This window comes from Phoenix dactylifera, chromosome 11, assembly GCF_051530095.1.
Source record: "Phoenix dactylifera cultivar Ajwa chromosome 11, Ajwa_hap1_PhDact_Kaust_v1.1, whole genome shotgun sequence".
Classification (NCBI taxonomy): Eukaryota; Viridiplantae; Streptophyta; class Magnoliopsida; order Arecales; family Arecaceae; genus Phoenix; species Phoenix dactylifera.
Window position 1 is genome coordinate 29,149,127 of NC_143200.1, and position 15,945 is coordinate 29,165,071.

General features: G+C 39.8%; 2 protein-coding genes and 2 non-coding genes across 9 annotated transcripts in view; all 4 read right to left on the reverse strand.

Moving 5' to 3' along the window:
* The window catches only part of LOC103698986 (replication protein A 32 kDa subunit B-like), a 32,969-nt gene extending 25,720 nt beyond the window's left edge, over positions 1-7,249 (reverse strand). For 2 of the 5 annotated variants that reach the window (XR_016397869.1, XR_016397868.1), the window contains exons 1-4: positions 5,274-5,589; positions 2,192-5,161; positions 2,056-2,113; positions 1,850-1,952 (exon numbers count right to left, since the gene is read on the reverse strand). The gene's annotated coding sequence lies outside the window, so the exon portion shown is untranslated. Of the gene's footprint in view, positions 1-1,723; positions 1,953-2,055; positions 2,114-2,191; positions 5,162-5,273; positions 5,590-7,230 lie in introns of those variants that run through there. The other 3 variants (XR_016397866.1, XR_016397867.1, XR_016397865.1) reach the window with 3 other exon arrangements.
* On the reverse strand, positions 4,970-5,179 carry LOC113462032 (small nucleolar RNA U3). The gene has a single exon (XR_003384271.3). It is a non-coding gene; the product is annotated as a small nucleolar RNA U3 (small nucleolar RNA).
* Positions 7,250-8,741: 1,492 nt separating the features above from the next.
* Positions 8,742-8,946, reverse strand: LOC148700759 (small nucleolar RNA U3). The gene has a single exon (XR_015971626.2). It is a non-coding gene; the product is annotated as a small nucleolar RNA U3 (small nucleolar RNA).
* Positions 8,947-9,985: 1,039 nt separating this feature from the next.
* On the reverse strand, positions 9,986-14,120 carry LOC120111269 (uncharacterized). 2 transcript variants are annotated; one of them, XM_039127798.3, is made up of 4 exons: positions 13,655-14,120; positions 13,466-13,563; positions 10,404-10,473; positions 9,986-10,318 (listed from the first exon to the last, which is right to left on the reverse strand). In XM_039127798.3, exons 1-3 carry the CDS (start codon positions 13,962-13,964, stop codon positions 10,414-10,416), a joined length of 468 nt encoding a protein of 155 aa, XP_038983726.2. In that variant the 5' UTR covers positions 13,965-14,120; the 3' UTR covers positions 9,986-10,318; positions 10,404-10,413. The 2 variants fall into 2 exon arrangements, with proteins under 2 accessions (XP_038983726.2, XP_038983727.2); XM_039127799.3 differs by having other exon boundaries at positions 9,986-10,338; positions 13,655-14,103.
* Between the last annotated feature and the right edge of the window lie 1,825 nt (positions 14,121-15,945).

Below are 15,945 nucleotides of genomic sequence, written 5' to 3' on the forward strand. Positions count from 1 at the left end.
GGATAGGAATTTCATTACTAGAGTCCCCCAAATTGGTTGAATTTCAAATGAATGCCTATCCAAGATAAGAATGAAAACTTCATGGTAGGAAGTACTATGAGGATAAAGAACAGCAGAAAGAGGTTTCGAAACCAAGGTCGAAGCCAAAAAAGCAAACACCAAACAGGAAAAACGCTAGTCAAGCAAGCTGAGGCTAATGTCTTGTTACAGCATATGTATCAAAAGATAACAATCTAGAAGATTACATAAGATCCATAAAATCTGATAACCAAATGCTTCAGCAACTGTAATCATATATTAGATCAGCACATAGGTTATCAAGGACCCTCTCATGCAATTCCAAAAGTTTAAGGAGCCAACAACCCGATCATTGGAATGGAAGATCCCAATCTCATAAAATGAGCCAGTCTGGAGTGATCAAGGGGCAGAGGTTTAAGAAGTGATGGTAGGACTTGCAAGAACAAGGATAAGCTTTACGAACCAGATATGCCTCTATAACCAAAATCACAATAACTAGTTCATGATCCGGATCTTGGGTGAGGTTTCGATACAATCCAAGCAGCACAATCATGAATACTGTTGCACTCATTTTGAAATAAAATGCCTTTATTCTCATAAATTATTTGAAAGGCAGCAACTTATTTTGAAAATTTCTGCCAATTAATCTCTCATTGCTTTCTGAACCATGTACACCATATTCTACTGTTGGAATGTAAACTGAATGGATATTGATGGGCATTAACATCCCTCATTGTTAATAAAGTTTGCTAGAGTGGTTGAGAAATTGAATACAAAGTATATTTAAAAAACTAGCTTTTTCAAAAAATATTAATGGAAGCCATCACATACTTGATATAGCTAAATGTCCTATGCAGAGAGTCCTGTTGCAAGATCGCTCAGCAACCAGGGATTAGGGAAATCTGACACTGTATCTGAACGCTATTAAGCTCAAATTTGGCTTCCTTTTCCATTTCACCTCAAACCTTTGTCTGATCTTCATCAAGAGCCTTGTTTTGTGCCCAAAAAAGGAGGCTGCTCGCTTGGAGCGTTTTGTTATTTGACTTTGTCCAGAAACAGAAGAAACTGTGGAATAGAATCCTTGTCTTCAACTGCTGTAGTTCGCAGTCCCTGTCAAGATTTAGGCGAGAGAAAAAGCAGTTATATTATCTCATATTTCCTTCATGAGTATAGTCTTTGATCTAAAAGCATTACCTTCTAGCTTGGGCACTTAAAGATCTAGAGAGTATCTTTGATTTCTGCAACACCGATCGAGCCGTTAAGAGTTGCCTCTGGCCATGGTTCATCCTTTCTTTTCCCTCTAAACTTGATATATGTTTGGGTTTAGAATGGAAGCAATTTCAAGTCATTCATGATTCTTCTTTGAGATTGATAGTCATTTCACCAAAACCCAGTTCATATCACCTACATAGGTATCTCAAGCATACCGGCTTTTACCTCCTCGTCACTCTAGCATTCTGAGTTGCAACCATTGCTTGTCAAAAGAAACCGAGGAAACCTCAAAACGACTTCAATCCATATTAACGACTATTCATGGAATCCAAGCAAAACAATGCTCAAATCAAGGGATGGATCTATGAATCAACTGAAATAAAATTTATGTGATATGCTTATCAAAAAAAGATAAGGGTGGACTCTAAGAAGGCGAAGTTAGGTGAATGATTTCTTGATTCGCGGTGATAGTTTCAGATCCCCAAGTACATACCTGGACCATATAATCTTTCATCACATATGCTACTGCATAAATTGGCACAAGAGTAAGTTCTATAGTTGGCTAGTTGCGCAAAATTCTGTAATGCACATAAAAGCAAAGAATCACTGAATTACTTACTACGTAATCTTAAATCGATGAAGAAGAAGAGTTACTGGCATGAAGCATGCAGAAATCATGACATTTTACTTTTTCTACTTTTTCGTCTTAGAAAGTAATCCGCCTGCATAGGTCATGAAGTGAGGGGAGCAAGTAGATATTAGATTCAACAGAAATACATGTGATGACCTTTGCTTACAGCACACTGATTACACTTTGCAGTTTACCTCCAATTATCAGCAGAAGCTTTTGAAGGAAAAGTCTTTTTCGAATACTCTGATTATTCTGAAGAAAAACAAGTTTTTTGAGATCAAAGCAATAAATACTACGTTAATAGAAGAAGATTTTGTGTACAAGGATTACCATAGCAAGGTGGATAATACGCAGGTCCACTAATCAACATCAGCTATGTTGAGCACATCATCATGGTAAAGAGAAGTCAATCAGCGCCTGATGGATATAAAGGACATGAAAAACTAATACTGGATCTGGAGAATATAAATATTATAAGTATGGAAAAAGTTGCTCCAAATTTAGGTGTTTTCCATGCCGGTAAGCAATCAAACTTCAATAAGAATTGGAAAGGAACTTCATCCTTCCTGCTTCTGGTGTTATGGTACCAACTATCATGCACTGAATTACCGAAACTGTTTTGTTCCCTCTACATTCCTTATTTACTTAGAATAGTTATAAATTTTGTTAGTGATATAAGTTCAAACAAGTAAACCCTAGCTAGCTCCTGCAATGTGCTTGTCATGAGAAATCTTAATTGCTGAGTAATGAGGCTTCCAAATGGCATATCAAACTAAAATATCTTCTTCTAAATTGCAGTATTATGATATGGTTGTGGTAACAAATAAATACAGAAGGGCAGGCTGCCAAATCAATTTATTAGTTATTGTTGAATACATTTCCTTGCTGTGGTTTCACACTAATTTTCACTTGGTTCAGGTCCATCACATTTATTCCAACATCAAGAATATATAGATATGGATGGAGATCTATGGTCAAGTTATAACTGAGTAATTGCTTCATGTTGTGAGGCAAAGGCGTTTGAGTTGGCAAGATATTGCAAAGGTTCGCAATGTTGTACGGAGGACAACATTGGGAAATAGAAAGGGTTCATGCACGACATAAAAACTCCATTGATAAGGATGTTAAAAACAATCCAGTTCAAGAAATATATACTTACAGAATTTTTTGGGGTCAGGATAGTAGAATTAAAGAAATAATGATCACAATTGAGTCTGCACAGATCATGTACCATGAGGATTAAAGAAGGTCAATTATAATGAGGTTCCCAAATTTCTTCTGATAATTAAAGGTGCGGAAGCATTGAGGGTCGGGAACACCAAAAGTAATGGAGCTATGATGGGTGTCATTACAGAGGACTTAAAGCAAATTTCGTGGACTGAAGTTGGAAATCTTGGTAAAAAAGAATGACCCAAAGAAGGCGACAACAATGAAAGAGGAAGAAGAAGGGAGGAAAAGGGGGAAAAAAAGGAAACCAATTGGAAGGGCGAAAACAAAGAAGATATATCCCATAAAAATGAGCCAAACTTAAAAGATTAGCTGACTATAATATAGCCAATCGTTTTAAATCCATGGTTGCCATGCTGAAACCGCAAACCTCTTCTATGTGGGAGTAAAACTTAGTTCTTCCGAACTGGACTATATCTAAATTAATGTTCATGCCATTTATTGCTTCAATAAATTACTTCAAATTTTTCTATCCATATTTTTCTCCAAAGTCATCATTACAAATGAAGATTCAGAGATGTATTATATTCTAATCATCATAGGCTAATGCCCAGATGGAATTTTAATTTAGCTTCAACAGTTGGATCTCTAGCAACACAACAGCAGATCCGATAGAAGTTGCCTCTCCAAACCCACTCTGTCAACTTCTAAAGATATGCCAAAACAAGTTCTCCAAGCAACACTCCCCCTTAATCAAGTTCAGATGGCCTGACTGTTGGCAAGGCTGCTATCACAATCAGCAAACCAACTCCCTATTTCAATAAGAAGTCCATGAGAACTCCTTTTCCATGTTTTGAATTCTCACGATCTAATTTATCAATTTTTACAGCGACGATAGCCGTGGGTGGCATCGGGCTAGTTGTGATGGCGATACTGACCGTCAGGGGTGTCCATATATAAGATCAGAATGCAGTCAATCAATGCTTCAAGGCAGATAGACAGCAGCACCATCACAACCACACAACTGATATCTGCAATGCACAAGGACTCGACAATTGAAATGGAACCGATCGAGAAGTCCGTTGAGGACATCCGAAGGTAGCAGTTAAGGTCCTCCAAAGAGCTGAGGAGCAAGTCATGGCAGAAGTTGGTACAGTTGAAGAACTTGGTCAGGCTCTCTTGGATTCTGCTTCAATAAAATGGTGAAAGCACTATGAGTACATGGAGAGTGGATCACTTAACTAACACTTATTTGATCAGATCCACAGCATTGAACTGGGAGAGTCACATGAGATTGCAAGTCTTCAAACTCTGTGGAAGGTATTTTGGTGTGTGAAAAACAAGTTCTTTGTTCGCATCCAGTATTTGCATGCTATGTCACTCTGCTAGACCATATATCAAACACCTTCCTACCATAAACTCTATTTTCATATTTCCTTCTTGCATGACCATCCCATATAACATGGGCAATAGAAAGCATCATATAACACAGAAAACAACAGCTGAAATTTTGGAACTATGAATCAGCGAGCATTTTCATTAAGATAGAACATGGGGGAATAGTGTGCACATATCTTTGGCCATAAATCAGCCGCCATCTTCCTCATTCAAAGTATTATGGTAAACTTCTCATGGCGATGAAAGAATGTGCGGGTGTCCCCAAAAATAAGAAAAAAGAAGAAAGAAAAGAAAAGAATTTTCCGCAAGTCAGTCAACGAACATCAATCCTCACACTAGCTCTGTATAAGCGAATTAAATCGATAGATTTCTGAATTTGGAATACATGGAGAAAACTGATTTCATAAATACAATATATCGTGAATCTTTCGGGAAAATATTATACAAATAAACAAGAGTAAGAAAAATATTGGAGTTATAGATTGCTTACCTGGGAAGAAGAATTAATCAAAAATTGTGACGAGCAAAAAAAAAGAGAGGGGAAGTTTGTCAGACAACCTCAGGGCCATCCCAGGTGATCGAAATCGTCCGAGAACGATCCTCTACAGCAAGAACTCCGAAGGACTCCTACCATTAATCATGCTCTAGCCTTGAGGTTAAGAGCCATCCTCCAGACTGAGTTGCTCGTCTCCTTTGCAATCAAGGACACGGTTGTACGAGCCTATAGAACAGATCCTGTTCAAATAAGGTCGTGACCGCAAACCCTGAGCTCTGATATATTAGCTAACAAAATTCTTTGCTGCAGCCGATATGGGACTATAATTTAGCAAACAAAATATTTCCTCACCATCTATTGATGTCGATCCGGCCCGTGCCGTCATCAAGGGTGAAGGAGATGTCAGCGACACTCTCCGCCTTATTCAAGATCAGACCCAATAGCCTGACCTGTAGTAGTCGCCCAACCAAAACCAAGAGCAAGAAAAGAAATTAGGATTGGGATCAGGGATTTCCAAGAAGAAGGGAGGGGAGGGTGGAGGAGGAGGGACTGTTAACGCTGGTGACTTCAGAGCCATTGACGGTAAGGATGGACTTGTCATCGCCGGCGTAGTAGGCTCCGGCGATCTGCTTCACGGTCAGCGGCACGGTGCCCTGAGCCCCGCGAATCTGAGATTGGGAGCTCGATCGAGAACAGGGATTCAGAGGGAAGAAGCTCCATCGAACTGTCTATGAAGCATGGCCGCCCCCTCTCTCTCTCTCGCTTCTTCGAAGGGATCTTATCGAGAATCTTTCAGGAAAATATTATACAAATAAACAAGAGTAAGAAAAATATTGTGAGTTATAGATTGCTTACCTGGGAAGAATAATTGATCAAAAACTGTGACGAGCCAAAAAAAAAAAAGGAGTCTGTCAGATAACCTCATGGCCATCCCAGGCAATCGAAATCTCCTTTGCAAATGAGGATATGGTTGTACGAGCCTATAGAACAAATCATGTTCAAGTAAGATCGTGGCCATAAACCTCGAGCTCTAATATATTAGCTAACAAAATACTTTCCTGCAGCCGGTATAGGACTATAAATTTAGCGCTTCGACTGAAATTGGGCCAGCCTGCAGCCCCAAAATTATTGTATCCCGAACACCAACTTCTAATGGGCCAGGCCTAAAAGCCTAAATTTTGCACCTCAAGCCTCATGCACCATTGACTATGAGAACCCTGCTCTGAGCCCAGATCGCCTACACCCAGGAAAGTCCCAAGGCCAAGAGGCGATCTCTCCCTCCCTCCCTCTCTCGGTGAGCACATGGAAGATTTTTGAATAGCCCAAACTTGATAAACCGACTAAACGAGGTGGGCCAACGTGTTGACATACGTAATTACCTTCACCCCGAGAGAAAGGTTGGAAAATGGACTAAATATAAATTGTATTTATTAGAGATAATATTGAATTAATATAAATATTTTTATTACATATTTAATCGGGGTAGGGTCAAGTTAAATGTAGATACTCTCAGGTAAGCTTGTTCTTGGCTTGCAGCATGAAGCAAAATAATATCAAAATTGCAGTCTTGCATAATGGTAAGGGGAATGAAGTGTAACTATGATTTGATTTGTTTTCCAAACAAGAAGTTTAGGCTCTGTTTCGCATTACTCCCGGTTATAAATTTTAAATATTTTTGAAAACAAAAAAGTAGATGTGTTTCGCAAGTTTTTGTTTTTAGGTGAGAGAAAAGGCAGTTATATGATCTCATATTTCCTTCATGAATCATAGTCTTTGATCTAAAAGCATTAGCTTCTAGCTTGGGCACTTGAAGATTTAGCGAGCATCTTTGATTTCTGCGACACCGACCGAGCCGTTAAGTGTTGCCTCTGGCCATGGTCCATCCTTTCTTTTCCCTCTAAACTTGATATATGTTTGGGTTTAGAATGGAAGCAATTGCAAGTCACTCATGATTCTTCTTTGAGATTATTAGTCATTTCACCAAAACCCAGTTCATATCGCCTACATAGGTATCTAAAGCATACTGGCTTTTATGTCCTCTTCAATCTACCATTTTGAGTTGCAACCATTGCTGGTCAAAAGAAACGGAGGAAACCACGCCAACTAAACGACTTCAATCCATATTAACAACTATTCATGGAATCCGAGCAAAACAAAGCTCAAATCAAGGGATGGATCTATGAATCAACTGAAATAAAATTTATGTGATATGCTTATGCAACAAAGAAAAGGGTGGACTCTAAGAAGGCAAAGTTAGGTGAATGATTTCTTGATTCACCGCGATAGTTTCAGATCCCCAAGTACGTACCTGGACCATATAATCTTTCATCACATATGCTACTACATAAATAAGAGTTATTGATTGCTACCTGAGAACAAGAATTGATCAAAAATTGTGACGGGCAAAAAGGTAAAAAGAGGGGACTCTGTCAGACAACCTCAAGGCCATCCCAGGCGATCGATATCGCCTGAGAACGATCCTCTAAAGCAAGGTCGTGGCCGCAAACCCTGAGCTCTATTATATTAGCTAACAAAATTCTTTCCTGTACCCGATATGGGACTATAAATTTAGCACTTCGACTGTAATTGAGCCAGGCTGCAGCCCTAAAATTAGGCACCAACTTCTAATGGGCCAAGCCTGAAAGCCTAGATTTTGCACCCCAAGCTTCACTCATCATCGACTATAAGAACCTTGGTCTGAGCCCAAATCAGCTACACACAGGAAAGTCCCAACTGGTGATCTCTCTCTCCCTCCCTCTCTCTGTCTCTGTGAGCACATGGAAGATTTTTGAATAGCCCAAACTTGATAAACCGGCTAAACGCGGTGGGCCAACGTGTTGACATATGTAATTACTTTCATCCCGAGAGAAAGGTTGAAAAATGGACTAAATATAAATTGTATTTATTAGAGATAATATTGAATTAATATAAATATTTTTATCACATATTTATTAGGGGTAGGGCCAAGTTAAATGTAGATACTCCCAGGTAAGCTTGTTCTTGGCTTGCAACATGAAGCAAAATAATATCAAAATCGCAGTCTTGCATAATGGTAAGGGGAATGAAGTGTAACTATGATTTGATTTGTTTTCCAAACAAGAAGTTTAGGCTCTGTTTCGCATTACTTCTGGTTCTAAATTTTAAATATTTTTGAAAACAAAAAAAGTTGATGCGTTTCGCAATCTTGTTTTTAGGTGAGAGAAAAGGCAGTTATATTATCTCATATTTCCTTCGTGAGTCATAGTCTTTGATCTAAAAGCATTAGCTTCTAGCTTGGGCACTTGAAGATTTAGCGAGTATCTTTGATTTCTGCGACACCGATCGAGCCGTTAAGTGTTGCCTCTGGCCATGGTCCATCTTTTCTTTTCCCTCTAAACTTGATATATGTTTGGGTTTAGAATGGAAGCAATTGCAAATCACTCATGATTCTTCTTTGAGATTATTAGTCATTTCACCAAAACCCAGTTCATATCGCCTACATAGGTATCTAAAACATACTAGCTTTTATCTCCTCTTCAATCTACCATTCTGAGTTGCAACCATTTCTGGTCAAAAGAAACGGAAGAAACCTCGCCAACTAAACGGCTTCAATGCATATTAAAAACTATTCATGGAATCAAGGGACGGATCTATGAATCAACTGAAATAAAATTTATGCGATATGCTTATGCAACAAAGAAAAGGGTGGACTCTAAGAAGGCAAAGTTAGGTGAATGATTTCTTGATTCACCGTGATAGTTTCAGATCCCCAAGTACGTACCTGGACCATAAAATCTTTCATCACATATGCTACCGCATAAATAAGAGTTATAGATTGCTTACCTGGGAACAAGAATTGATCCCAGGCGTTCGAAATCGTGTGAGAATGATCCTCTACAGCAAGAACTCCCAAGGATTCTTACCATTAATCACGATCTAGCCTTGAGGTCAAGAATCATCCGCCAGACTGAGTTGCATGTCTCCTTTGCAGTCAAGGATACGGTTGTACGAGCCTATAGAACAGATCCTGTTCAAGAAAGGTCGTGGCCGAGGACCACGAGCTCTGATGGACTAACTAATAAAATCCTTTGTGGCAGTCGATGTGGGACTATAAGTCTAGCGCTTCGACCGGATTTGGGTCAGGCTGTAGGCCTTACATTGTCTCTTGGACACCAACTTCTGCTGGGCCAGTCCTGAAAGCCTAGATTTTGCAGCCCAAGCTTGACTCACCGTCAACTATGGGAACCCTGGTCTGAGCCGAAATCGGCTGGACCCAGAAAAGTCCCGAGAGGTGACAGGTCACTGTGTGAGCACATGAAATTTATAAACTGGCTAAACGAGGTGGGCCAACATGTTGACATACGTAATTACCTTCACCTCGAGGGAAAGGTTAGAAAATAGACTAAATATAAATTGTATTTATTCTTAGAGTTAATATTGAATTAATAAAAATATTTTTATTATATATTTATTCTGGGTAGGGCCAAGTTAAATGTAGATAATATCAAGTAAGCTTGTTCATGGCTTAAAATCGTAGCCTTGCATAATGGCAAGGGGAATGAAGGGTAATTTTGATTTGATTTCTTTTCCCAACAAAAAATTTAGGCTCTGTTTCACATTGCTTCCGGTTCTAAATTTTTAATATTTTTGAGAACAAAAAAAATCAATGCAATTCGCAATCTTGTTTCTAGTTTTCTGAAATTTTTTTAGTTTCTAAAAATTTGGGAAGCCGAAATATCATGTTTCTAAAGTTTTTTGAAAAACTAAAATCATTTGTAGCCACCACCACCACCATCTGCCAAAACTAAAATTTAACATAACCTTGCTGCCAAAAGAATACGTAAGCACTTGCAAGCGCATGTAAAGAACCAAAAGCAGGTGACATCCAGCGGATACTAAACAGAAACCAATCCCCTCATGTTTTCAAATTCGTTATGACTTCTGATTCTTAACAGAAGGATGGTTCGGCTGACAAGAAATGACGGTCATAAAGGTGAAGGGACGTTTAAACAGAGAGGCTCGCATAAGAGCTGGAGGCTTCTCACCAAACAACCGAAATGGCTGATCTAGCGTCCACATAAAAATTTCCATCGAATAGCCTCGTTGACAGGTGATTAATGATGTCTTAACAGTTCAAAACAAAACTCAGAACAAAGATACACCAGCTCTCATGGGGCATAAGAAAAAAAAAACGCTTGACAGGTGACCACAAATGAGACGATAGCAGTCCTGTTTGTCAAACATTTACACCTCAATTGGACTGCTGCAATATAATTGGCACTGCTGGATGATGTGTTAAAACTAGGTGGTGGTCATGAATGGAGACCCCTTCGATGCCTCGGCATACTCATACAAATGGCGCCAATGATATAAATATTCTCTTGTTACAATCACACATCAGTAAGCCGCGCAACATGCTGCACAATAATAAGAGATACTGGATTCAGAAATAAGAAGGAAAATGGAAGAAATAATGAAAGAGAGATGGAGGATTTATCTTACTATTAACATATTAGACGGCCTGCCCTTTGCTGGTGAGTTCTTTTGGTTTACCACCTTTGCCACCTTCCATCTGCAACAAAATGAATTTTGTTAATTCTCAGCCATCTAGGCTGCAGTGCATAATACCGAATGCCGAACCCACTTAGTTTGGGATCAAGCTTAGCTGAGTCCATAACACCAAACCTCCAATCAACTACAGGAGATGTACAATCCTAAGTAATACACGAATGAAAAGCCATGCAACTAATGTTCAATCATAACAGAAGTGCAACTATGCAATACAAACCTGGGCAAATCTAGGATGGTCAGACACAGCTGGGAGATGGGTTCTCACCATTTAAAAGTAGCTGAAGGTCAGATGCTATTACGCAGTGTGGTCTGCGTAGTAAAAGTTGTACGATTGCAGACACAAACCAGCAGTTAAGTTTCGCCATCATAAAATAGCTGAAGAATTCAGGGCACATTGCAGCATGGACATCCTAGCAAACAACTAGACCTACCTAGGAATTTCACGCAGGAAAGCTAGGGCAGAAGATCGGACACCTATGCAAGACAGACACCTTGCTTTTCAAGCCAGAAGATCAGACACCTAGGCATATACGGACAAGCAACCAAGAATGTTCATGCAGGAACCTGAAGGTTCAAACTTTCAAATAACGACACAAATGCCTGGGATTTCATATCGCTCTTGAATGGCATTTCATGCACGGAACTGAATCAAATGTGTTCTGTGTTGATAGAAGATAACAAGAAAAAAGATTATTCTTATTTGGAGATGCTCATGTCCTGCACATAGGGTACATCCTACTGAATCATGGTACTAGACAAAGAAAAGTGTCCAACTATGTTTATGTTCACAACTTGACAAATTGAATGAGTAATGCAAAGATTTGTCTAGAATTTCTGCAACCAAGTACTCAAAAGATTACAAGTATTGGCAGATTTAAAAGCAGCGCAATTGAGCTTTAGCTCGAGATGCAGGTAACAAGAATATTTTGAAATTCAGAAGTCTTAATTGGACAATCCATTTGCCCAAAGTATATTCTGAATGGCACAAGGAGAAAACAGTTCCTAATTTAGTGGAACTAAACAGCTCCCAATTTAGTAAAGAGCTTAGTTCAAGCAGCTATTAACAAGACAAACCGGTCGTAAGATTTTTCTATCCTCAATTTCTGGCAAGGTAGCATTCCAAGGTGATCAAAGATCAGTATTACAGTTTAGCTAAATTTTTTCATTATAGTTGCATCAAAGAACATTTAGGATGAGCATCAACTTTTCCTACTTCAATTTATTAGATACTTTAGCAGTCATTATTGGGCATCAAAAGGAAGCAAGTTAACAAAGTCAATCAGACAAAGAAAGAACAAAACTACATTAACATGGGTGTAAAAGACAAAGGGACCAACAGACTGACAGACAGAAAGAAAGATGGATGGGGAGAGATGGGCAGAGAGGAGGGCAGGGAGTGAGGGAGAGAGATTGTTGGAATTAGAACCCCATCCCCACCTGTTAGGAACAGCTGATCAACCGGTGAAACCTACTTAAGTAGTGCACCTCTTCTCAGTAAAGCAACTCAATACCTCTAAATGATCAATCGATTATCAACCCAGTCATCATACATCCATATACAGTCACCTCAAATTAAGTTTAGGAGGTTAGCGTTTTGGTACATTTTGCAAAATCAACATTTTGATCTCAATTCTGCCTAGTTATACACAACTCCTCATCATTCCTTCAGGTGAGAGTATTCTCCTGACATCCACTGAGTTCATGCAATCCTGTCTCTCACACTCACCCAGCATTACCCACCACATCATCTGTAATAATAATCACTTTGTGAAATATGATATCGGTATTATACTGCAAACTGTTTTGCCAAAAGTCAATTGAGAAACTCGTAGTTGTTAATCAGATAGATAAGATGCCAACTCAGCAGTAAAAATAGATGACATGCTCGTGCACATTAATAATCCCTTTGGATATTATAGGAATTTCATTTACTAGAGTCCCCCAAATTGGTTGAATTTCAAATGAATGTCTATCCAAGATAAGAATGAAAACCTCATGGTAGGAAGTAATATGAGGATAAATAACAGCAGACTATCAAGCAAGCTGAGGCTAATGTCTTGTTACAGCAAATGTATCAAAAGATAACAGTCTAGAAGATTATATAAGATCCAAAAAATCTGAAAACCAAATGCTTCAGCAACTGTAATCATATATTAGATCAGCACATAGGTTATCAAGGACCCTCACATGCAATTCCAAAAGTTAAGGAGCCAACAACCCGATCATTGGAATGGAAGATCCCAATCTCATAAAATGAACTAAAAGTGAGATGGGATAAGATTATTTGAGACCATAAGAAGCTAGAAGTAGATATAAGATCCCACCATAAAATAAGCATAATACTCGCTTCTCAAAGATGACAACGTCAGCTAAAATAGCCAATCAATCACCTAATGATGTTTTATAATAAATGGATGAAGAAAGCTGCAGCAGATAATTCTAAATACCTAGTTCAAGTCTCAGCAACTACCATAAAATCCTCATGATTTTGAGATCGGAAACATGTTTAAGATTTTGACACGAAATACAATTGCTTTCATTCAAGGATGATTATAAGAACTAAAAGATAAAAACTTTTATACATCCAATGCCTTAATCAAACAAAAGATCCCAAAAGGAATCAAGATAGCGATGCTCTCATTTTAGAAATCAGGACAGGTCCCTGAATTAAGCAAGAATCAAGATAGCGATGCTCTCATTTTAGAAATCAGGACAGGTCCCTGAATTAAGCAACAAGTAAGCAATAAAAATCCCACTCTTATACTTCCAAATCAAAATCCCAAGACAATATACACTCGTATGCCAGCAAGATCAGAAGGCGAAAGAGTGAAATACAAGACAAAAACTTTCAATAATGCACAAACAAATATCGAAACCGGAAAATTCAGATTTGCCCTTAGAAAATCATCTATTCAAACCCGCCCCCGCCCCCCAAACCCCCAAGGGAAAAAAAAAAAGCTTTCTAGAATTAAAAATTTAAAACTATCGCTGACCTTCTCGTTGTTCTCGTAGTAATCATTCAACGCCCACTGATACTTCGATTGGTTCAACCCAAACAAATCCGCCAAGTACTCATCCAAGCTCGAATGAACTGCCAAGAAAAACAACCACGCCACACCTTAAAACCCCAAAGAACCGACCAACAACCACGCAAACCAACCAGAAAAACCTTTAAAAGGTACCATCTTGGACTCTGGCAACGGCGTTCCAGAAGAAGCCGAACGCGGATGCCGACGCCCGAGCGGCCGGCTTCTCGAACTGCGGCGGCGGGACCTGAACCGGCGGCACCGCCGGCGCCAGTGACGGCACCCTGACGGGCAAAGGAGCCACATTTCTTGGTCTGGGACTAGGGTTCAGCTTAAGGCTAGGGCTGAAGGGTCTCGGGGCCTCGGAAGGCTTGGGTGTCGGCGGCGGAGTGATGAAGACAGTGTACCTCCCGGCTTTCCCGATCACCGGCGGTGGCGTCGCCTCTCGCGCCCGAGCAGCGGCCATGCCGGAGGAGGGAGCGAGCGGGCACGGGATCGGAGTCGAGACGGTTGAACTCGGACTGAGATTTAGGCTTGGTATTTGGGGGGAGAAGGGAGGACTCGTGGGAAAGGTGGAGTCGCCATGGTGGGGGAAAGGGACAGGGGGTTTGTGCTTTTTTAAACGGCATCCAATGCCATGCTTCGGAGGACCTTTTATTCCTTTTTCCCCCCTTATTTCTTTAATGCGGGTGGGAATGATTTCGGTGGGATTTAGCCTCGTAGTTGGAGGAAATATCGAGAATGGCACCGTGAGTGGCGATTTATCGTGGGCTAACGGCGGTGGGCGTGCGAGGATTAATGGAACGGGTGGTTTTGTAAATCTGTCGGTGGTAACCGGGGGTGGATTCAAAAAGATTTTGAGGAGCAACTAAAGCAACATTTGGCATCAATGGGAAGCAGAAAGAATGTCTAAATATTGATAATATACTAATAAAACGATAACAATAGTATCTGGATATGGAAGTGGTCATCCATGTCATTGTTGGAAGAACTTTTTGTATACCAAATATTCATCTAATTGTAAGGTGCAAATGGATCGAGTCGGATCTTGAGTGACCTCGATTTGATATGGTTTCTTATTCGGATTTTAATTTTGAATTCAAACCCGATCCACTTAAAAATCGAGTTAGGTCGAATCCATACCTACAATTTTTGATCCAACGAATCATTCGGATTGATCGGATTCATGTATAATTCAGACTCAACCCAAAAAATTCGAATCCGGATCGAATCTAGTCCCACCCTAGCGTGAGGGTACTCTTTCAAATCTTAGAATGCAGCCTAACTTCTGCAAAAAGACAAAGTCCAACCACCAGTCTCCCAAGAATCTCCAAGTTTTTTTTACATCCTTAATCTATCTACTTGCTTTCTCCAACATTAGGCACGCCGTACTATTGTAAGGGCTAAATACCCAACCGATCTCTTTTTTCTTAATCAAATCTTTGTTAAATCTTAATGAAAACGAGCCATAAGGAGAGGCCACGCAATCCCAGAAATGAGAGGAAGGGATACAGCAGGAGATGATAAAGATAATAATGTCGTCAACAAACGGAACTATCGGGTGGGGTCCGCTCGAAGGGAATGCGGCAATGAGCTGGCGGCGCGCTTCCCGTCGCGCCTGACGCGACCGCCGAAGAGCATTCGTACTTTGGCAGCGTCTTCTGGTGGATTCCAAACGATCACCGAAGACTGACAGTCTGACACTCGGCGATCGGTGGCGGACGGAGATTGAAGCATGGTATCGAAACAAGTGCCATTACCAACGAGTCCGGTTTACCACCCATGTTATTTTATGTTTTGGGGGAAGGGGTACGAGATGAAGTTTAAAACTTTAAATCGAAGTGTTTAAAATTTTTTGTTCAGTTTTTTGTTATTTTCTGTTCATTCAGCCGGCTGTTTAATATCAGATCACACAATTGCAAGGAAAAATTATAGCAGCGCACCAGCATGAGCACTAAACAAGCATATGATGAATAAAATCCATATCAATGCATCTCAGTGATCGGCTGAGCGTACGGCTGATTTAGTGCATGCAGTATAAGCAATAATTGATGAGGCTCAACGGATGCCTTCTCATTGCTAAGTACTAACAGATGTCTCATCATTACACAAAATGGTAACAGAAACCAGACACATTACTAAGGGCTGGTCACTTGAGAGCGTAGGGACTGGGGTCATGACTTCATCAAGAGGCAAATGATTAATTCCGTTAAGACATGCCGAATTCTACCTTTTCAAATACAACTCAACGAAGTTCCTAAAGAACAAATGCTGTATCAGCATAAAGCACACATTTAAGGCCTAAATTCTCATTAAAATAAAATCCCGGATGACATTTATTTTGATATCACCAGCTAACAGAAGACAAACAAAAGCCAATCCAAACAGGCCCACAGAATGGTGCAACCACAATATTGTCTATCAACCTTAATAGTAAGGAGAGAGAA

Bases quoted from the DNA above. Each gene is read 5' to 3' on its own strand.
- LOC120111269 (XM_039127798.3), bottom strand. From the start codon at position 13,964: ATGGCCGCTGCTCGGGCGCGAGAGGCGACGCCACCGCCGGTGATCGGG. The intron at 13,564-13,654 runs GTACCTTTTAAA...TTTTCTTGGCAG, and splicing joins CGTTGCCAGAGTCCAAGATG to TTCATTCGAGCTTGGATGAG. The intron at 10,474-13,465 runs GTCAGCGATAGT...ATTTTGTTGCAG, and splicing joins ACTACGAGAACAACGAGAAG to ATGGAAGGTGGCAAAGGTGG.